This window comes from Triticum aestivum, chromosome 7D (genome assembly GCF_018294505.1).
Source record: "Triticum aestivum cultivar Chinese Spring chromosome 7D, IWGSC CS RefSeq v2.1, whole genome shotgun sequence".
In the NCBI taxonomy this organism is placed as follows: Eukaryota; Viridiplantae; Streptophyta; class Magnoliopsida; order Poales; family Poaceae; genus Triticum; species Triticum aestivum.
In genome coordinates, this window is record NC_057814.1 from 517,343,208 (window position 1) to 517,364,452 (window position 21,245).

General features: G+C 47.0%; 3 protein-coding genes across 4 annotated transcripts; 2 read left to right on the forward strand and 1 right to left on the reverse strand.

The window, feature by feature from the left end:
* Positions 1 to 9,838: 9,838 nt before the first annotated feature.
* On the forward strand, positions 9,839 to 13,183 carry LOC123163684 (pentatricopeptide repeat-containing protein At1g03540). The gene is made up of 3 exons (XM_044581041.1): positions 9,839 to 12,110; positions 12,815 to 12,913; positions 12,988 to 13,183. Exon 1 carries the CDS (start codon positions 9,906 to 9,908, stop codon positions 11,745 to 11,747), a length of 1,842 nt encoding a protein of 613 aa, XP_044436976.1. The 5' UTR covers positions 9,839 to 9,905; the 3' UTR covers positions 11,748 to 12,110; positions 12,815 to 12,913; positions 12,988 to 13,183.
* LOC123163686 (protein IQ-DOMAIN 33) lies at positions 11,875 to 16,471 on the forward strand. Of its 2 annotated transcripts, XM_044581045.1 has the most exons (6): positions 11,875 to 12,110; positions 12,749 to 12,913; positions 14,782 to 15,105; positions 15,205 to 15,435; positions 15,572 to 15,685; positions 15,747 to 16,471. In XM_044581045.1, the coding sequence occupies exons 2-6, from the start codon at positions 12,890 to 12,892 to the stop codon at positions 16,248 to 16,250; spliced, it is 1,197 nt and encodes a 398-aa protein (XP_044436980.1). In that variant the 5' UTR covers positions 11,875 to 12,110; positions 12,749 to 12,889; the 3' UTR covers positions 16,251 to 16,471. The 2 variants fall into 2 exon arrangements, with proteins under 2 accessions (XP_044436980.1, XP_044436979.1); XM_044581044.1 differs by lacking the exons at positions 11,875 to 12,110; positions 12,749 to 12,913 and adding an exon at positions 13,194 to 14,704.
* On the reverse strand, positions 16,456 to 21,114 carry LOC123163685 (65-kDa microtubule-associated protein 1). The gene is made up of 10 exons (XM_044581042.1): positions 20,937 to 21,114; positions 19,762 to 19,846; positions 19,366 to 19,575; positions 18,901 to 19,158; positions 18,316 to 18,531; positions 18,055 to 18,210; positions 17,648 to 17,959; positions 17,373 to 17,460; positions 17,067 to 17,215; positions 16,456 to 16,957 (listed from the first exon to the last, which is right to left on the reverse strand). The coding sequence occupies exons 2-10, from the start codon at positions 19,831 to 19,833 to the stop codon at positions 16,676 to 16,678; spliced, it is 1,743 nt and encodes a 580-aa protein (XP_044436977.1). The 5' UTR covers positions 19,834 to 19,846; positions 20,937 to 21,114; the 3' UTR covers positions 16,456 to 16,675.
* Between the last annotated feature and the right edge of the window lie 131 nt (positions 21,115 to 21,245).

The following is a 21,245-nucleotide window of genomic DNA, read 5'->3' on the forward strand; positions in this document are numbered from 1 at the left end:
TTGCTCTAGTACTTCACTTATATCTTTTAGAGCACGGTGGTGGATTTGTTTTATAGAAACTATTGATCTCTCATGCTTCACTTAGATTATTTTGAGAGTCTTAAATAGCATGGTAATTTGCTTAAATAATCCTAATATGCTTGGTATTCAAGATTTGTAAAAACTTTCTTATGAGTGTGTTGAATACTAAGAAAAGTTTGATGCTTGATAATTGTTTTGAGATATAAAGATGGTGATATTAGAGTCATGCTAGTTGACTAGTTGTGAATTTGAGAAATTCTTGTGTTAAAGTTTGTGATTCCCGTAGCATGCACGTATGGTGAACCGTTATGTGATGAACTCGGATCATGATTTATTTATTGATTGTCTTCCTTATGAGTGGCGGTCGGGGACGAGCGATGGTCTTTTCCTACCAATCTATCCCCCTAGGAGCATGCGCGTAATACTTTGCTTTGATAACTTGTAGATTTTTGCAATAAGTATATGAGTTCTTTATGACTAATGTTGAGTCCATGGATTATACGCACCCTTCTTCCTTCCACCATTGCTAGCCTCTCTAATACCGGGCACTTTTTGCCGGTATCGTAAACCCACCATAAACCTTCCTCAAAACAGCCACCATACCTACCTCTCATGGCATTTCCATAGCCATTCCGAGATATATTGCCATGCAACTTTCCACCGTTCCGTTTATTATGACACGCTCCATCATTGTCATATTGCTTTGCATGATCATGTAGTTGACATCGTATTTGTGGCAAAGCCACCGTTCATAATTCTTTCATACATGTCACTCTTGATTCATTGCATATCCCGGTACACCGCCGGAGGCATTCATATAGAGTCATATTTTGTTCTAAGAATCGAACTGTAATTCTTGAGTTGTAAGTAAATAAAAGTCTGATGATCTTCATTTTTAGAGCATTGTCCCAAGTGAGGAAAAGGATGATGGAGACTATGATTCCCCCACAAGTCGGGATGACACTCCGGGCGGAAAATAAAATAAATAAAAAAAGAGGCAAAAAAAGAGAGAAAAGGCCCAAATAAAAAAATGAGAGAAAATGAGAGAAGGGACAATGTTACTATCCTTTTACCACACTTGTGCTTCAAAGTAGCACCATGATCTTCATGATAGAGAGTCTCTCATTTTGTCACTTTCATATACTAGTTGGAATTTTTCATTAGAGAACTTGGCTTGTATATTCCAATGATGGGCTTCCTCAAAATGCCCTAGGTCTTCGTGAGCAAGCGAGTTGGATGCACACCCACTTAGTTTCTTTTGTTGAGCTTTCATATACTTATAGCTCTAGTGCATCCGTTGCATGGCAATCCCTACTCACTCACATTGATATCTATTGATGGGCATCTCCATAGCCCGTTGATATGCCTAGTTGATGTGAGACTATCTTCTCCCTTTTTGTCTTCTCCACAACAACCATTCTATTCCACATATAGTGCTATATCCATGGCTCACGCTCATGTATTGCGTGAAGATTGAAAAAGTTTGAGAACGTCAAAAGTATGAAACAATTGCTTGGCTTGTCATCGGGGTTGTGCATGATTTAAATAATTTGTGTGGTGAAGATAGAGCATAGCCAGACTATATGATTTTGTAGGGATAACTTTCTTTGGCCATGTTATTTTGAGAAGACATGATTGCTTTGTTAGTATGCTTGAAGTATTATTATTTTTGATGTCAATATTAAACTTTTGTCTTGAATCTTTCGGATCTGAATATTCATACCACAATTAAGAAGAATTACATTGAAATTATGCCAAGTAGCACTCCGCATCAAAAATTATGTTTTTATCATTTACCTACTCGAGGACGAGCAGGAATTAAGCTTGGGGATGCCTGATATGTCTCCAACGTATCTATAATTTTTGATTGCTCCATGCTATATTATCTACTGTTTTGGAAATTATTGGCTTTATTATTCACTTTTATATTATTGTTGGGACTAACCTATTAACCGGAAGCCCAGCCCAGAATTGCTATTTTTTTTGCCTATTTCAGAGTTTCGCGGAAAAGGAATATCAAACAGAGTCCAAACGGAATGAAACCTTCGGGAACGTGATTTTTAGGAAGAATATGATCCAGGAGACTTGGACCCTATACGTCAAGAAACAAAAGAGGAGGCCACGAGGTAGGGGGGCGCCCACCCCCCCAGGGCGTGCCCTCCACCCTCGTGGGCCCCCTGTTGCTCCACCGACGTACTCCTTCCTCCTATATTTACCTATGTACCCCCAAACGATCAGATAAGGAGCCAAAAACCTAATTCCACCGCCGCAACCTTCTGTACCTACGAGATCCCATCTTGGGGCCTATTCCGGAGCTCCGCCGGAGGGGGCATCCATCACGGAGGGCTTCTACATTAACACCATAGCCTCTCCGATGAAGTGTGAGTAGTTTACCTCAGACCTTCGGGTCCATAGTTAGTAGCTAGATGGCTTCTTCTCTCTTTTTGGATCTCAATACAATGTTCTCCCCCTCTCTCGTGGAGATCTATTCGATGTAATCTTCTTTTTGCGGTGTGTTGTTGAGACCGATGAATTGTGGGTTTATGATGAAGATTATCTATGAACAATATTTGAATCTTCTCTGAATTCTTTTATGTATGATTGGTTATCTTTGCAAGTCTCTTCGAATTATCAGTTTGGTTTGGCCTACTAGATTGATCTTTCTTGCAATGGGAGAAGTGCTTAGCTTTGGGTTCAATCTTGCGGTGTCCTTTCCTAGTGACAGTAGGGGCAGCAAGGCACATATTGTATTGTTGCCATCGAGGATAACAAGATGGGGTTTTATCATATTGCATGAATTTATCCCTCTACATCATGTCATCTTGCTTAAGGCGTTACTCTGTTTCCATGAACTTAATACTCTAGATGCATGTTGGATAGCGGTCAATGAGTGGAGTAATAGTAGTAGATGCAGGCAGGAGTCGGTCTACTTGTCTCGGACGTGATGCCTATATACATGATCATACCTAGATATTCTCATAAATATGCTCAATTCTGTCAATTGCTCAACAGTAATTTGTTCACCCACCGTAAAATATTTTTGCTCTTGAGAGAAGCCACTAGTGAAACCTATGGCCCCCGGGTCTATCTTCATCATATTAATCTTCCAACACTTAGTTATTTCCTTTGCTTTTTTACTTCGCTTTTATTTTACTTTGCATCTTTATCACAAAAATACCAAAAATATTATCCTGTCATATCTATCAGATCTCACTCTCGTAAGTGACCGTGAAGGGATTGACAACCCCTTATCGCGTTGGTTGCGAGGAGTTATTTGTTTTGTGTAGGTACGAGGGAGTCGTGCGTAGCCTCCTACCGGATTGATACCTTGGTTCTCAAAAACTGAGGGAAATACTTACGCTACTTTGCTGCATCACCCTTTCCTCTTCAAGGGAAAACCAACGCAGTGCTCAAGAGGTAGCAACCATATCACATCACAACATGCCCTGCAAAAACAAGTTAGACGTCCTCTACTTGTTGTTGCAAATTTTACGTGGCTGCTACGGGCTTAGCAAGAACCGTTCTTACCTACGCATCAAAAACCACAACAATTTTTCGTCAAGTGTGTTGTTTTAACCTTCAACAAGGACCGGGCGTAGTCACACTTGATTCAACTAAAGTTAGAGAAACAGACACCCACTAGCCACCTGTGTGCGAAGCACGGAGGTAGAACCAGTCTCATGAACGCGGTCATGTAATGTCAGTCTGGGACGCTTCATCTAACAATATCGCCGAATCAAAGTAGGACATGCTGGTAAGCAGTATGACTATTATCGCCCACAACTCATTGTGTTCTACTCGTGCATATAACATCTACGCATAGACCTGGCTCGGATGCCACTGTTGGGGAACGCAGTATTTCAAAAAATTTACCTACGATCACGCAAGATCTATCTATGTGATGCATAGCAATGAGCGGGGAGAGTGTGTCCACGTACCCTCGTAGACCGAAAGCGGAAGCGTTAAGTAACGCGGTTGATGTAGTCGAACGTCTTCGCGATCCAACCGATCAAGTACCAAACGCACGGCACCTCCGCGATCTGCACACGTTCAGCTCGGAGACGTCCCATGAACTCTAGATCTAGCTAAGGCCGAGGGAGAGTTTCATCAGCACAATGGCGTGGTGACGGTGATGATGAAGTTACCGACGCAGGGCTTCGCCTAAGCACTACGACAATATGACCGAGGTGGAAATCTATGGAGGGGGCACCGCGCACGGCTAAGATCAACTTGTGTGTCTATGGGGTGCCCCCCTCCCCCGTATATAAAGGAGTGGAGGAGGGGGAGGGCCGGCCTCCTATGGCGCGCCCCAAGGGGGGATTCCTACTCCTACTAGGAGTAGGTTTCTCCCCTTTCCTAGTCCAACTAGGAGGGGGGAAGGGAAGAGGGAGAGGAAGGAAAGGGGGGCCGGCCCCCTCCCCAATTCGGATTGAGCTTGGGGGCGCGCCTCCTCCACTTGGCCGCCTCCTCCTCTCTTCCACCATGGCCCATTAAGGCCCATTAACTCCCCGGGGGGTTCCGGTAACCCCCGGGTACTCCGGAAAATGCCCGAACTCATCCGAAACCTTTCCGTTGTCCAAACATAACCTTCCAATATATCAACCTTCATGTCTCGACCATTTAGAGACTCCTCGTCATGTCCGTGATCACATCCGGGACTCCGAACAACCTTCGGTACATCAAAACACATAAACTCATAATACCGATCGTCACCGAATGTTAAGCGTGCGGACCCTACGGGTTCGAGAACTATGTAGACATGACCGAGACTCATCTCCGGTCAATAACTAATAGCGGAACCTCGATGCTCATATTGGCTCCCACATATTCTACGAAGATCTTTATCGGTCAAACCGCATAACAACATATGTTGTTCCCTTTGTCATCGGTATGTTACTTGCCCGAGATTCGATCGTCGTTATTTCAATACCTAGTTCAATCTCGTTACCGACAAGTCTCTTTACTCGTTCCGTAATGCAACATCCCGCAACTAACTCATTAGTCACATTGCTTGCAAGGCTTATAGTGATGTGCATTACCGAGAGGGCCCATACCTCTCCGACAATCGACGTGACAAATCCTAATCTCGATCTATGCCAACTCAACAAACACCATCGGAGATACCTGTAGAGCATCTTTATAATCACCCAGTTACGTTGTGATGTTTTATAGCACACTAAGTGTTCCTCCGGTATTCGGGAGTTGCCTAATCTCATAGTCATAGGAACATGTATAAGTCATGAAGAAAGCAATAGCAACAAACTAAACGATCATCGTGCTAAGCTAATAGATGGGTCTTGTCAATCACATCATTCTCTAACGATGTGATCCCATTAATCAAATGACAACTCATGTCTATGGCTAGGAAACTTAACCATCTTTGATTAACGAGCTAGTCAAGTAGAGGCATACTAGTGACACTCTGTTTGTCTATATATTCACACATGTACTAAGTTTTCGTTTAATACAATTCTAGCATGAATAATAAACATTTATCATGATATAAGGAAATAGAAATAACAACTTAATTATTGCCTCTAGGGCATATTTCCTTCAAAAATGCCGTCATGATCTCCATCGTCACTGGCTTGACACCTTTGATCTCCATCGTAGCGTCGTGGTCGTCTCGCCAACTATTGCTTCTACAAGTATCTCTAACGCATAGTGATAAAGTAAAGTAATTATATGGCGTTTGCCTTTCATACAATAAAGCGACAACCATAAGGCTCCTGCCAGTTGCCGATAACTTTTACAAAACATGATCATCTCATACAATAACGTATATCATATCATGTCTTGACCATATCACATCACAACATGCCCTGCAAAAACAAGTTAGACGTCCTCTACTTTGTTGTTGCAAGTTTTACGTGGCTGCTACGGGCTTCTAGTAAGAACCGTTCTTACCTACGCATCAAAACCACAACGGTGATTTATCAAGTTTGTTGTTTTAACCTTCAACAAGGACCGGCCACAGTCAAATTCGATTCAACTAAAGTTGGAGAAACAGACACCCGCCAGCCACCTTTATGCAAAACTAGTTGCATGTCTGTCGGTGGAACCGGTCTCATGAACGTGGTCATGTAAGGTTGGCCCGGGCCGCTTCATCCAACAATACCGCCGGATCAAAATAAGACATTGGTGGTAAGCAGTATGATGATCACCGCCCACAACTCTTTGTGTTCTACTCGTGCATATCATCTACGCATTGACCTGGTTCTGATGCCACTGTTAGGGAACGTAGCATGCAATTTTCAAAAAAAAACCCTAAGCTCACGCAAGATCTATCTAGGAGATGCATAGAAATGAGAGGGGGAGAGTGTGTCCACGTACCCTTGTAGACCAAAAGCGGAAGCGTTTGACAACGCGGTTGATGTAGTCGAACTTCTTCTCGTTCCGACCGGTCAAGCACCGAACGTACGGCACCTCCGAGTTCTATCCACGTTCAGCTCGATGACGTCCCTCGAACTCTTGATCCAGCAAAGTGTCGAGGGAGAGTTCTATCAGCACAACGGCGTGGTGACGGTGATGGTGAAGTGATCCGCATAGGGCTTCGTCTAAGCACTACGAAGATATGACTAGAGGCGTAAACTGTGGACGGGGGCGCAGCACACGGCTAGGAATCAATGTTGTGTGTTCTAGCGGTGCCCCCCCCCTCATATATATAGGTTGGAGGGGAGGAGAGGCAGCAAAGGGGGCACCCCAAGTAGGAGGAATCCTACTTGGGCGCCTCCCAGTTCGGCCTCCCCCCTTCCATATTCATCCGGAGGGGGGAGGAAGGAGGAGGGAGGAGAGAAGGAAGGGGGAGGCCGAATCCCTCCCCTTCCTTTCCCTCTTCTCCTCTTTCCTTCCCCCTTATTTCAGCCTACATGGGGCGCACCAGCCCCCTAGGGGCTGGTCTGTCCCCTTCTTGGCCCATTAGGCCCATGTAGTTGCCGGGGGGATGCCCAGAAGCCCTTCCGGTGACCCGATACATACCCGGTACCCCCGGAACACTTCCGGTGTCCGAATACTATCGTCCTATATATGGATCTTTACCTCTCGACCATTTCGAGACTCCTTGTCATGTCCGTGATCTCATTCGGGACTCCGAACAACATTCGGTCACCAAATCACATAACTCATATAATACAAAATTGTCATCGAATGTTAAGCGTGCGGACCCTACGGGTTCGAGAACTATGTAGACATGACCGAGACAGTCAATAACCAATAGCGGAACCTGGATGCTCATATTGGTTCCTACATATTCTACGAAGATCTTTATCGGTCGTACCGCAATGACAACATACGTTATTCCCTTTGTCATCGGTATGTTACTTGCCCGAGATTCGATCGTCGGTATCTTCATACCTAGTTCAATCTCGTTACCGGTAAGTCTCTTTACTCGTTCTGTAATACATCATCCCGCAACTAACTCATTAGTCACATTGCTTGCAAGGCTTATTATGATGTGCATTACCGAGAGGGCCCAGAGATACCTCTCCGATACTCGGAGTGACAAATCCTAATCTCGATCTATGCCAACCCAACAAACACCTTCGGAGATACCTGTAGAGCATCTTTATAATCACCCAGTTACATTGTGACGTTTGATAGCACACAAGGTATTCCTCTTGTATCCGGGAGTTGCATAATCTCATAGTCAAAGGAATATGTATATGACATGAAGAAAGCTATAGCAATAAAATTGAACGATCAATATGCTAAGCTAACGGATGGGTCATGTCCATCACATCATTCTCCTAATGATGTGATCCCGTTCATCAAATGACAACACATGTCTATGGTTAGGAAACTTAACCATCTTTGATCAACGAGCTAGTCTAGTAGAGGCTTACTAGGGACACGGTGTTTTGTCTATGTATCCACACATGTATCAAGTTTCCAGTTGATACAATTCTAGCATGAATAATAAACATTTATCATGATATAAGGAAATATAAAATACAACTTTATTATTGCCTCTAGGGCATATTTCCTTCAGCCTCTGAGTCAAACATATACATGGATTCGAAAATGTCATCAACCACACACATGACCAAACAACATTACACGTCCATACATATGAACATGACACATCTATTTCACTTGACTCTTACATCTATACATTGGGGGAAACATTGCGAAAGTTTCACCATATAGATACATTGCAACCAACATAACATACTTCTACTTACGCCACATATTCAACGATGCATTGCCATGCATCAAAGCAATGTGATCACTCAATCATGTCTTCAACTATGCCATGATCATCACATATGTGCTAAAACAACATGACATTCAAATTTATTTGCACCTATACATACAAATACATCATTCCTATTTTTTCTTTATCACTAAAAATATTCTATCTCAAATCCAAGTCAATGGTTATATGTGGTACAAAAGCACATTGTTATTTATTTGAACCCAAAATAAACTAATCAATGGAGAGCAACAAACATGGCCCAAAATTTAGAAAAAATGCAAAACTAGGGTTTCATATGGTGCTAAAAAATGCAACCAAAACAACAAGATTCAAGCCATTTCGATAGAATGGAACCATCACATCTCATTCCACTTTGTTCTTAAACCAAACACACCCTAAGATAACCGAAGGAGAATACCTCAAGGTCCTCAACCAACATAAGGGGACAAGATCCACCAAAAAATGCTCGACTCAAGGTAGATTAGAAGGGGTTTGAGTTGGGGAGAGGAAAAACTCCTTTCTATTCTTTGTCACCATCACCACCACAGACACTTAAATCTTTGACTACTGTTTAATCGCGGCCGTCGTCGTCAACGCCTAGTAAAAATGTCAGATCATAAAATATTTCAAACAAGGTCATTCCATGCTAATCTCATATCGCGCTATTCGTCATCCTGGGTGAGGAATAGTTATTCTTCACCCCCTCTCTATTTTGAGGTCAATTCACCGTATTTTTAGGTTTCGTAAATTTTCTCTTATTGCATACGTAAAAAGAGAACATAAGAAAATATATACTCGCCGTAAAAATTATTTTATGTTATGTAAAGTTACGAACGTAAAAACATACATAAAATGCGATATTTCTGGTCTTATAACCTATTTTTTGTTTTCTTATACTAAATTTTACGTAGTTAATCAATATGAATGTAACAATTTGTATTCCAAACGTAATTTATTTATGGAGCGATCGTAAGATTACCTCGGGTGAAGAATTATTTATTCTGCAACCTGGGTGATGAATAGTATTACTATATATATATTAGCTATGCCCAAAACTATTATATACATTTGTATTTACACAAATTTAAGACAAGAGTATTGGGAGGAGGGAGTATAATGTAAGGATAAAAGAAACACATACAGTAGTAATTTGGCATCAGTCGGTCGGTCCCACGAAAGGCAGGTATGAAACGAATACCCATTTCTAGCCCAGGCTTTCTGCACGCGGTGAAGAGAACATTTCAAAAAATAGTTAAAAATCCGCTTTTTTATGAAAGATAATTTTGTGCGTGCGGTGCGCTCCAAATTTCAGATCATTTGAACATATGAGTAGCTCTCAGCAAAAAAGGCAAATTGGGTCAGAACAATACATGAACAATAAAAAAATTTCCAGACCCTAAAGTTGTTTTTTTTTGCTGAGAACTGCTCAGGTGTCTAAATGATCTAAATTTTGTAGAGCACCTCGCGTATCAAATTATCTTCCGTGCAAAAGGAAATCAGAATTTTTTTAATCTTTCTAGTATTCTTTTTGAATTTCTGTTCATCGCGGCTGAGACTGAGCACCGAATCGCCTCGTCCGGTATAAAATTTAAGTCTTTCTTGTGCGCTGCATTCCCCAGGGGAAAATAGAGAAAAGAACACCACGCCGGAACATCGCGCCACGCCCCGGCGGCTGGAGCGTCGCGCTCCGATGCCCCCACCGAGGATCGCCTTGTCCGCGCCCCACCACGACGTACTCCGCCTCCTCGACGCCCAGGACCTACCCGCCGCGGCGCGCCTCGCGGCCGCGCACGCCTCGTCCCCCCTCTCCCTCGCCGCCGTCCTCCTCCGCCACCCGCCGCCCCGTCTCGGGTACTGCCTCCACGCCCGCGCCGCGCGCGCGGGCCTCCTCAACGACCGCTACCTCGCCAACGCCCTCCTCGCCTTCTACGTCCGCCTCCCGCGCCACCTACCCCACGCGCTCAGGGCGTTCGACGACCTCCCTCAGCGCGACGTCGTCGCGCACTCCTCCATCCTCGCCGCGTTCCTCCACGCGGGGCTTCCCCGCCGCGCTCTCCAGTCGCTCAGGTCCATGGCCGCGGGCGCGGACGGCGTCTCACCCAACGCCCACGCATTCTCCGCCGCCGTCAAGGCCTGCGCTGTGCTCCACGACCGCAACGCGGGCGCCTGCGTCCACGGGAGCATCCTTGTCCGCGGATTCAGCGACGATGACATCGTGCTGAGTGCGCTAGTCGACATGTACGGCCATGCGGCTTCGCCAGGTGATGCACGGAAGGCGTTCGAGGAAATGCGCGCCCCTGATGGGATATGCTACACCTCGCTGTTATCAGCATTTGTGCGGAACGATTGGTTTGAGGAGGCTGTGAGATGGTTCCGGACTATGGTCATGACGAATGGGGTTGAGCTGGATGGCTGCACATTTGGTTCAATGATGACAGCGCTAGGGAACTTGAGGAGGGTGAGGCAGGGCCGCGAGGCGCATGCTCAGGTACTGACCCGTGGTCTTTGTGGGAATGTGATCGTGGAGAGCAGCACGCTCGACATGTACGCCAAGTGCGGGGCGATGTTGGAGGCACGCAAGGTGTTTGACAAGATGCAGGTCAGGAATGCAGTTTCATGGTGTGCGTTGCTTGGAGGTTATTGCAATAACACAGAGTACGAGAAGGTTCTTGTGCTGTTTCGACAGATGGATAGGGAATGCGATGACTCATATAGCTTGGGGACTATTCTAAGGGCATGTGCTGGCCTATCTTCTGTAAAGCCAGGAAAAGAGATCCATTGCCGGTTTCTGAGGAGTGGAGGCTGGAGAGATGTGGTTGTTGAGTCTGCACTTGTAGACCTATATGCAAAATGTGGCGCTGTAGACTATGCTTATAGAGTTTTTGAAGCAAGCAGTGTCCGTAACACAATTACTTGGAATGCCATGATTGGCGGCTTCGCTCAGAATGGCCATGCTGAGCACGCTATCAATTTGTTCAATCGGATGGTCAGCGAAGGGGCGAAACCCGACTACGTCAGTTTCATTGGTGTTCTTTTTGCATGTAATCATACTGGAATGGTTGAGCAAGGACGGAACTACTTCAAATCTATGAGCAAAGACTATGGCATTGCCCCCGGAATTGAACACTACAATTGCATTGTTGATCTTCTCAGCAGAGTAGAACTTCTGGAGGAGGCTGAAGATCTGATAAACAAGTCACCTTTCAGAGATGATTCGTCCTTGTGGGCACCAATCCTTGGTGCTTCTTCCACACATTCAAACCCAGATGTAGCAGAAAGGGTTGCCAAGAAAATGATGGAGTTAAAGCCTCAGTACCACTTGAGCTACGTTCTTCTTGAAAATGTGTACAGAACAGTTGGACGGTGGGAAGATGCTTTAGAGATAAGGAGGCTGATGAGATCAAGAAAGGTCGAAAAGGAGCCCGGAATGAGCTGGATTGATGTAAACAGAAGCAAACAACATATGTCAAATGTTAATGGGGCAGCTTCAGAACTAGTAGCCTCCGAGGACATCATCACATGTGACAACTGACCTTAACATTTTCTGTCTCTGCTTTTGTTGGCGATTCTGTCCTGTGATTGGCTTATGAGTCATTCGGAGTTTGGGATGAATTCTAGCATGTATTGTTCCCAAAATGCTCTACTGTTATAGCTGCATCCCTGAAAATTGATACCAGCTGGTGTCTTGCAAAGTTCAACGCGTCAGTTGATAGAGACATGAATAATTTGTTGAGCACATATATTCGTATATGCTTTGCGGCATATGTGTTTATGTGGGTGCAATGCCCTTATTTGACATGGCAGGCTTGGATGGGATGTGGCCTTAGCCACCATTAACACAGAAGTGGGACTCTCAGACAGGCTGTCTACTTATTGGCTTCATTTGTAACCACAAGTACGTTTTCTCTGTACTTGGCTCTGTAATTGTTTTACTTATGTCTCTGCTCAGAGAGATGAAAAATGCTCGCTTCCATTAATAATGGATAGCATAGGTACTAGCAGGCTAACCTGCTATACTAATCCAACTGCAGAGACATTTTAGAATATTTTTGTAGGGTAGCTTTGTGTTCTTTTTTCTCAAAGGCATCTGTGTATCACTGTGTCTTGAGCTTGAATTAATCTTTAACATATATGGCATATGCAAGAATCTCAAAACATTTCCTGCATATTATGCTTGATTTGAACGCAGTTGTACAGTTTGATGCAAGTAAATAGTTTTCGTAGACAAGCTTCTTTTGGTGCTTCCTGTTTATTTCCTCTTAACATTCATGAGACTGAAATCACAGAACATTGTTAGTCGTTGTCACAAGTAGTAATGATTAGCACCTATGTATAGTATCAAGGATTGTATTGCCTACCATCTCAATTCTCTTCCATGGAACAAAGAAAATGTATAGGTTTAACATCAGATTACGCCATTTTAGTGAATATATACAAGCAACATGCATTTTGATGTGTGTTTGAGAGAAAAAAAAGTGTTAAGCCTTAGACAATGATATTAACTGAAGCATATGGCCCTATGCTAAATCACAGGCGCTTGATCGATGCTTGGTTATTTCATGACCTCCGTGCTTGATCTAGTGGTACTTGTAAATCCAGAGATAATGCTCTCAGGATGCGAGGAGAGAGCCCTTACCCCGCGGCCGATTGTGATTGGTGCAGCAGAGATGCAGAATGATTGAACGCGTGGAGCCACTGGTAAGTACTCCTACCTAGTATGATGATGATTGATGGCCCTGCCTGATCCGCATAACCGGTCATTGGTACTGCAGCATACATACGTCAGATGTGCTCGAAACGAGGGACAATTCGGAGACACGCCTGGCCTGCCTATGCCGATGACGCTTCATCCTGGGCTTCAGTCTAGGACACCCAGCTGTCAAACTCAAACTCCTAGCTCATGTCATCAGATCTCCGACAGATGCGGCATCCAGCTCACCGGTTGTACGTCGTTCACTACACCCTAAATCAGTTTCTGCTTTGGTTTCCCCATTACACCAGCCGACGCCGGGTGGTGGATTCAGCCAGGAGCGGTGGTGAAAATTCTTCAGCTGTTCTTGGACTCTCGCCTCTCGGATGAAACTGACCAGGCCGGTGAAACCCCTGCCGTTACTCCTCTGCCCGTCCATGAACTACTCCCTCCGTTCCAGATTACTCGTCGTGGTTTTAGTTCAAATTAATTTGGAACGGAGGGAGTATAATTGAAGGAGCAGTTCAAGGGATTTGCGCTGTCAGCACAGTTCGACCTGAGGCTCGGAGCTGTGTTTTTCGACTGGCTTGGGTTTGGCACAGCGAAATGAAGACCGGTGCCACAGGATTCATGCGTCGGCCACGGTCGAGGCTTCAGTTCAGAGTCGAGACTTGACTTGAGTTGAGGTCCGAGCTCTGAGATCCTGCCGGTTGCTGTCACCAGGCAGGCACCAGGCAGGCGGGTACCGAACCTAGTGTGCTGCTCTGTGAGCTTTTATCGTATGATATGGTGATGAGAAATTGCAGCGTGGTGCGGTTTGAGAGTAGGGCCGTAGGAGAGGGGAGAAGGGAATATGGGTGCACCCTGGAGCAAGCAAGGCCAAACAAAACAAAAGGTTAGGTTGGATGAGGCGAAGGCGAGCGAAGCCATGTGAGGATCCAGTGTAAAAGGGCGCACGTCTAGAGCCTTTATCTCCGGGCATTCTTCCCCGCTAATCTCCTTTATTTCCTCACTCTCCGTGAGAAGGCTAATATAAGTAAGCCCCTGCCGACAGATCCATGTCTGTACCCGAACTGCGTACGGCGGCAACCGCCCAGGCAAGAGGTCGACAGCCGGAGGTCGAAGCCTGTACCCCTCCATGATGGATGAATGGACTGACGGTGACTGTCCGGATGCCAAGTGATGATAGCCATGGCGAAACACGGCCTCTTAACCACTACTAACCCCCTCCTCCCCCTGAAGTTAGTAACCAGATCGTTTTAGAACATGTCCAAAAGAGGGAGAGCAGTGTGGAAGAAGACGCTCCAGTCCAGCTCTAAAGCCCCCCTTGCCTCCTCTCCTCTGCCAGACCCAAAAGAAAGCCCAACACATGGGGCCTCGTCTCTCCCTGTCTGTCATCATCAAGGCCACCGCGGCGTGTGCGGATCCGCCAATCAAACGCGCGCCCGCGCCTGCGCCTGCCTTTACACACGCAAAGTTGCACCGAACCAAAGCAACCGCATCGCATCTCATCTCTGCCTGTTTTGGTTGGATTCACCACCTCTCTGCTCCGTACCGCGCGAGTCCAGTGAGTCCGTGGCCGATAGCCGGGTGGTGGTGCCGTCGCTATAAGGGCACCCAGCTAGCCACACGCACGGCTCCGTCGCCTTGGATCGGGCTCGTCAGTGAGTCAGCGAGTCAGGGCCTTGGCACGGCGCGGTTCACCCATGGGCCTCGCCGGCGGCATTGTCCGGAGAGTCCTCTCCAAGAGCCCCTGCGGCTCCTCCTCGTCGGCCGGCGGCGGACGCGGCGGCCACAGCGTGCGTGCATTGCATTCTCAACAGCAGCTCGAGAGTTCAGTCTGCCGCCGCAATGTTGACATTCTTCTTCTTCGCAGGAAAGGAGCCCCGGCGACCACAAGAGGAGGTGGGGCTCTCTGAGGCTGTACCTGTACCTGTGCGGCGACGAGAACGGCGCGGGTGCCGAGGACGGGGAGGACGACGATGACGGGACGGTCTCGGCCAGGAGCTTTGAGACCTGCGCGATGACGCAGGACGCCCAAGCTCCGGCGGCAGCCGATCAGCGTCGCCGTGACGTGAACGGCGGCGCACACGGCCACGCTGAACAAGTGCACGTTCAGTGGAGCCCCGGCGAGCGGACGAAGCCGTTCACCGAGGACGAGGCGGCGACGCTGATCCAGTCCGCATTCAGGAGGTTCATGGTGCGTTTCCTGAATGAAAAATCCTGGTTCAGAGCCCAGACTGCGTCTAGCTAGCTACGTCTCCTGAATGAAGATCATGGTGCGTTTGCCGTGCCGCAGGAAAGGGGGCGCTTGCTGCAGGAGGAGCTGAGGAGAAGCTCCGGACAAGAGTGCTGCTACGGTGAAGCGCTCAAGAGCCCTGCCTCGGCGTGCACCATCGCCGCGTCGGTGGAGGTCCAGGTAGGGGAGTCCCTGAGCAACCTCCGGCTGAGCGACGACGGCGCGTCGGTGTCGGCGCAGCACCGGGCGGGCCATAGCCAGAAGCCGCGGCCCCAGGTCTTCAGAGCCAAGGTACTGTTGCTACACTGTACTAGCACACAGGGACTTGACTGCAATGGCATCACTTTGGTCAAGAAAATTAGTGTTACGGCTTAATTTGGCACCTAAATGAACAGTGAACTTATATTATATAAATGTGATGTTTCAGGAGGAGTGGGACGACAGCACGCTGAGCTCCAACGTGCTGAGGATGAGGATCCAGAGCAAGATGGAGGCCACCACGCGGCGCGAGCGGGCCCTCGCCTACGCCTTCTCGCAGCAGGTACGCACGCACATCGTCGCAGCTTTGAGGGAGTCTCTTCTCAACTCGTCTTGATCGGCAGCTGAGGAGCGGCGGCACGAAGAAGCGGTCGTCGCGGTCGGAGCAGGGGGAGTTCAACGTGGGGTGGAGCTGGCTGGAGCGGTGGATGGCGACGCGGCAGGCCGAGCCCGGCGCCGACGACAGCGCGAGCAAGAACGCCACGGACGCCGGGTCAGCGGTGGCCGGGCGGCGGGTGGTGGTGGTGAGGCGGCGGCAGGACGTGGCCGTCGAGGAGAAGGAGAGCTGCGGCTCCAACGACGTGTCCGCCATCAGCTTCGACGGCTCCAGCGCCGGCGGCCGGAGCGGCCTGAGCTGCTACAGGCCCGGCAAGAACCGGCTCAGGGGGCCCAGGAACCTGCCGCGGCGCAAGGTGGCGGCCGCGTCGTCGGACCACCACCGGCTCCAACAAAGATCCCACAAGGTGAGCAAGAAGGCGCGTCAGAGGGAGGAGAAGCAGCAGCTGCAGAAGGATCATCAAGTCGAGGCCGAGGCCTACGATCCCCGCCAGCCTCCGACGGATTACTGAAACCGAGACAACGGAATGATGTACATAGCTTCGTCAGATCCTGATTGCTGTGTTGGCTTTGTGTCGCCATGATTTTTCTCTTACTTTTCAGTTGCTTGGTGCTGAAGTGTTTGATGATTCGAGCTGATTTAAGTGCGGAGATCTGCAAGACTGACAAGTCGGTCGTGTAAAAGTTGGTCACTAAATAAAGTACGCACGCGGGTGATGAAACATTTGTAAAAGTGTCGGTTATTCATAGCACCAGCTGCATTCGATCTACAACACGAGACGAACATCCATGATCCATCCAGTTACAAAGGCGACTCCCGCCATGACTATATCACATCCAACTTGCTCCACCTAGCTGAGCTAAGCTAAGCTAAGCACTATAATCTCCGGACTACTGCACAGTTATACTTCTCCGACACTGGCACCAGCCATACGTGTCAGGTCGAAGACGCTTGCGAAGCCGCGTCGTCCTTGGCGATGGCCACGTAGTTCACCGGCGCCGATGGCCTGACACTCTCCCTGCGGCCGTCCCGGCTCGCCGATCGCACGCCGTTCTGCTGCTGCACCGACAGCCTCCGGTTCGGCGTCCCATTCACCGCGCCGCCGTTGGCCCGAGGGCCAGGCAACTTCTTCGCAGACTGGGGCCGGGCCGGGCTCGGCTTTGACCCGAACAGCTTCTCCTGCTCGGCGGCTAGCTGGTCGTTTATCTTCTTCTGGTCCTGGAATGAACGGCAGATAGAACAGTTGAGCAAACATGGGACGCGGAGATGATTCGCTGGACATAGCCGTTGGACATGACAAAAAGGAACGGCACAAAAGAGTACTCACCCTCATTCTTCGCTTCTCTTCCTCCTTCTCCTGTCTCAAGATTCTGTATTCGTCCAGCATCGCAAGAAGTGCGACGCCGTCGTAGGTGAATGCTGTGTTGTGTTCTTGCTCCCAAGCCTGGGTCTTCGCCACCAGCATGTCAACAATGGCTGCAGTAAAGATATGCATGAAAAGTTAGGTCAGGTTAGGACTAGCACTGACGTTCCCATCACATATCATGCAAGTACGTAATATAATGAGCCCCAAGCCAGCGGCCATAAGGTAATGTGATGCAATTCCCAGGAAGAAACCATTTTCAGAACATACCTGGGATTTTATTAACCAAAACACGAGCTTTTTCCGCACGCTTGAGGTTCAGATGTGCGCCTCTAGTTGCGCTGTATCTGTTATCATCCTGTCAATAAGAGAACATCAATGTGAGAGTCCACAGCCAATCAAGTGGTTTCAACTTCATGGAGAATGGAATTGGAAGAACAATGCTGGTGCGAAGGAGCACCATATGCCTGAAACACACTTGATATCCTCCCTTTCGAGCATTAAAATGGAGACAGAGAAAGGGTAACATGACAAATTTTGCGTACCCGGCTATAGTCTTCAAGCCAGCTCTCTTCTTCGCATGCTAGCATCCACCTGTCGACCTTCTCCAATATGTCCTTTCTGCTCGAGGCCTCCTCCTTTGCTTTAAGTATCTGGTTCTCCATATCAGCCAGTAGTTCTGATGGCTCGAACATACTAGAATCAATAACAGACAGTATTCTATCTCTTGCAGCACTAGTATCTATTGCAATATGAGCCTGGGCATATATATCTTCAAGTTCAGTCTGCCTTTTGAATGCAATATCCTTCATCCTACTAGCTTTTAGCTGATCCAGCCTTTCAACTTCATGTTCAGCCTTTAGAATGCAAAAATATGTCAGGTGACAGGTGAACAACAAGGACTACTACATCAATACACCAAACTCGCTGAGAGAAGAAAACACATCTTAACCTGATCAATTACATCAAGAGCCAAAGCTCCAGGAACTGTGACTCTATCCAATGTTGAGGACATATTGCATGTGACGTGATCGAAAAGTTGCCGTTCCTCCACAGTGGCATCCATTAAGTTCCAAAGGTCAGTTAGCTGGGAGGCTAGAGCTTGAATCTAAGAGAGCATAGCAGTTAGTCAGAAACAAGATCACATACGAAGTGATATCAAAGACACCTAAAGAGAGGATAAGCAATAACAAGAGGCTCACTGAAAATTTACCTTTCCAAGCCTCTTAACTTTCTCTTCTTTAAGTTCGGTCACCATCTTAGACAGCCTGGATATTGTTTCATCACTAACACTCTTGGAGTGAGCACCCACAGAGTCAATGAGGCTAGGATGAACTTCAGTAACAGTGGCCAAGAAATCCATCCCAAGGACAGAACAAAGATCGTGCACAGAGCTCACAAAGTCAAGAATCTTGTGCAACCTATCACTCTGCGATACAAAAGAAATTAAGAGTGCCATTTCAAGTCAGGTCATTTTAGATAATCCAGACCAAAGGCATTACACTGACTGTCATCAGCAATATCAGTAGCCTATTGCTTTGGCCATTAATATGGTACAGGATTATGTGCTAATGCCACAGTTTAGACTTCAACATCAAGGGGGTAATGATTACTGAAGTTATGCAGACTTGGCATATGAAGTGGATTTGAGAAACACATAAAACATTCAAAATTATGTGTGTACTGCACAAACATACAATGCCTTCAGGCTCCAGCAAGCTTTGACGTTTGGAATATTAGCACATTAACAGAACAGAGCCAGTTCTTGTGCAAAGCAAACTATGGAATCGGTACCAACCTTTTCCTTTTGAAGTGCTTGTAGTTCAAAAAGAAATTCATTTAATTTCTTCATTGAAAGATCATCCTCGTTGACATGGGGCATTTCCAAGTGGTCACCAACTTGTAGAGTACCCGCAATTTCACCACGTATTGTTTGAATTTGGAGTTGAACATCAGCAAACTCTTTCACCCTCTTCTCTTTTTTCCTGCAGAGCTGTTCCAAGAATGGTGATGTCGCTGCTAGTTGCTCCTTGATTGTACCAGTTGTCTTGTCAGGCTGTAAATCAGGAGAAAGGGGACATATTTACTATATTAGCAGAAGAGATATTATACTTGAAGATAAACTCTAGCAGAAATGCAGAAGCAAAATAAATGTATGACAAACTATTAAGTACGGAGTATCAACTAAGTATAGTTGGGTAGTATGTACATATAAAGGACCTAGGTTGAGATGGGAGTTGGGGGGCTATTCCCAGATACTTACAACTATAACACCAGAAATAGACAGTTCTCCCAGCGAAGAAAGGAGTCTAGTAAGCTCGGATTTGGAGTTGGCAAGTTGTTGAAGAAGACGAGCTCTGGAACTAGAAGCCTGATCAACCTTTCTCCTGTAAACATCTAAACATTCCTGCTCTAGCTGAAGTAACATCTTGTCGCGATCATCATCGCTCTCACCAACCTCATCCCATATCAGCTGAAATAACACAGACCAGTTACAAATAAAACCTAGTATCTTCCTGCTTAAACATGATATGTTCACTCTTATTGATGCAAATGAGTTGAAATGGTGTTTGTGTTGCCATTGTTTTCAATTTATCTCTCAAAAAGTGTGAGGAACAAAATGATAATTCTTAAGAGGGAGGGAGAGTTGGCAAAGCACCTGTAGTTGCTGCAGCAAAGACCCACATGTGGTTTCACCTAACAAAGGATCGTTGTGACCGGCCACTCCCATTTTAGGTCAAAATCTGCAATGATGGCAATACGTGATCATGCATATACAAGATTTCAGGGCAAATTTAACTCTGAAACTATCATGATTCAAGGCATGTTCACTTCGAGCGCCATAAAAATCTAAAAGCTACACACATTACACAAACAATGAAGCTATATGTCTCACACCCAAACAGAAGAAAAAAATGAAACTAGAGCCTGAATTTTCATGGTATGATGCAATTTTAGACCATTAGCAAATAATCTATTGTACAAACTAAATACCACGAAATCTATTGTTGTGATACTCTGAAAGCAGACTGAATCACTTCGATAGCAGTTGCAAACATAAGCTACTCGAATCCATAAAGATAGATGGGCAAGACTACACAATACAGGCTATGGCACACAATTCTGCCAGAAGAATTCTCTCATAGACCTTCCCAGACTTTCAAGAAATGGTGATAGGCCCAATGGGCCATTCTGATACATTCATCTGCTGACCCACGTATGCCTTGCGTCGCTTCAACCATACATTTATGGACGTTCAGATAATGTTGAAGCATTCAGATTCTGAACAGTAAATTCCATCTGGCGATAATATTTGGCACTAGATTTAACAATTCTCCACAAAGAACAGCAACGAGAAAACCATAACGACCTTCTTGGAATTTCTAGCCATACGAGCTATTCCAACATTCGACTGCGCCAAAATTACCCGATTCTGTTAAAGCTCCTAAATTCCCAAAAAAAAAAGTCCAAAATTTCCGGCGAGTTCTTGCACCCAGAGATCCAATCTGGCCCTTCAGAGTTGCAAACAGGCAACCGGACGCGCGAGAACACAGCGAAATCGCTGAAATGACCGACCCGAGCGCCGCGCAAGAAAAAAAAATCAATAAACCCGACAAAACCCTCCCCAAACCCCACGGAATCCGGAGTAAAATCCCCAGAAATAAACCACCCACGGGACCAAGAAACTGCCCCTGACCCCTAGTCCAGTCGCCAAGAAACCCCAGGGGCGCCCATTTCGGGCGGAGATCGCCGCGGAGGCGACAGGAAACCAGAGAAGCGCCGCGGGAGGGGGGCGACCGGGGGGAGACAATGGCGGCGCGGAGGCGTCCTCACCTTGGGGCTGCCCGGGCTAGGGTTCTTGCTTCCTCTCGGCCTCGTGCCCTCGCGACGAGGCTTCCGGTTTCTGCAACCGCGGGGTGCGCGTGAGGTGACGACCGCCAGGAGAGAGATAGAGAGAGAGGTGGGGGAGGGGCGGAGTCAAAGGGGGGAGTGAGGAGGCGGACGACAGGGAGAAGAGAAAACGGCGTGTGGGGTGAAAAGTGCGGGGGTTCGGAATAAAAAAAAGCGATGCTAGGCGCCCGCGCACCGGCCGAACAGTTTCGGCCGGTCCAGCCCTGGCCGTCCGATGCGAGCCGCGCGCGG

What these genes read in the sequence shown, in the direction of transcription:
- LOC123163685 (XM_044581042.1), bottom strand. Translation starts at nt 19,833, where the DNA reads ATGGGAGTGGCCGGTCACAACGATCCTTTGTTAGGTGAAACCACATGT. An exon ending in TTTGGTTAATAAAATCCCAG is followed by an intron (nt 17,216 to 17,372) that starts GTATGTTCTGAA and finishes TCTTTACTGCAG; the next exon opens with CCATTGTTGACATGCTGGTG. An exon ending in AAGAGAAGCGAAGAATGAGG is followed by an intron (nt 16,958 to 17,066) that starts GTGAGTACTCTT and finishes CGTTCATTCCAG; the next exon opens with GACCAGAAGAAGATAAACGA.
- LOC123163686 (XM_044581044.1), top strand. Translation starts at nt 14,612, where the DNA reads ATGGGCCTCGCCGGCGGCATTGTCCGGAGAGTCCTCTCCAAGAGCCCC. An exon ending in CCCAGGTCTTCAGAGCCAAG is followed by an intron (nt 15,436 to 15,571) that starts GTACTGTTGCTA and finishes GTGATGTTTCAG; the next exon opens with GAGGAGTGGGACGACAGCAC. An exon ending in CCTACGCCTTCTCGCAGCAG is followed by an intron (nt 15,686 to 15,746) that starts GTACGCACGCAC and finishes CTTGATCGGCAG; the next exon opens with CTGAGGAGCGGCGGCACGAA.
- LOC123163684 (XM_044581041.1), top strand. Translation starts at nt 9,906, where the DNA reads ATGCCCCCACCGAGGATCGCCTTGTCCGCGCCCCACCACGACGTACTC.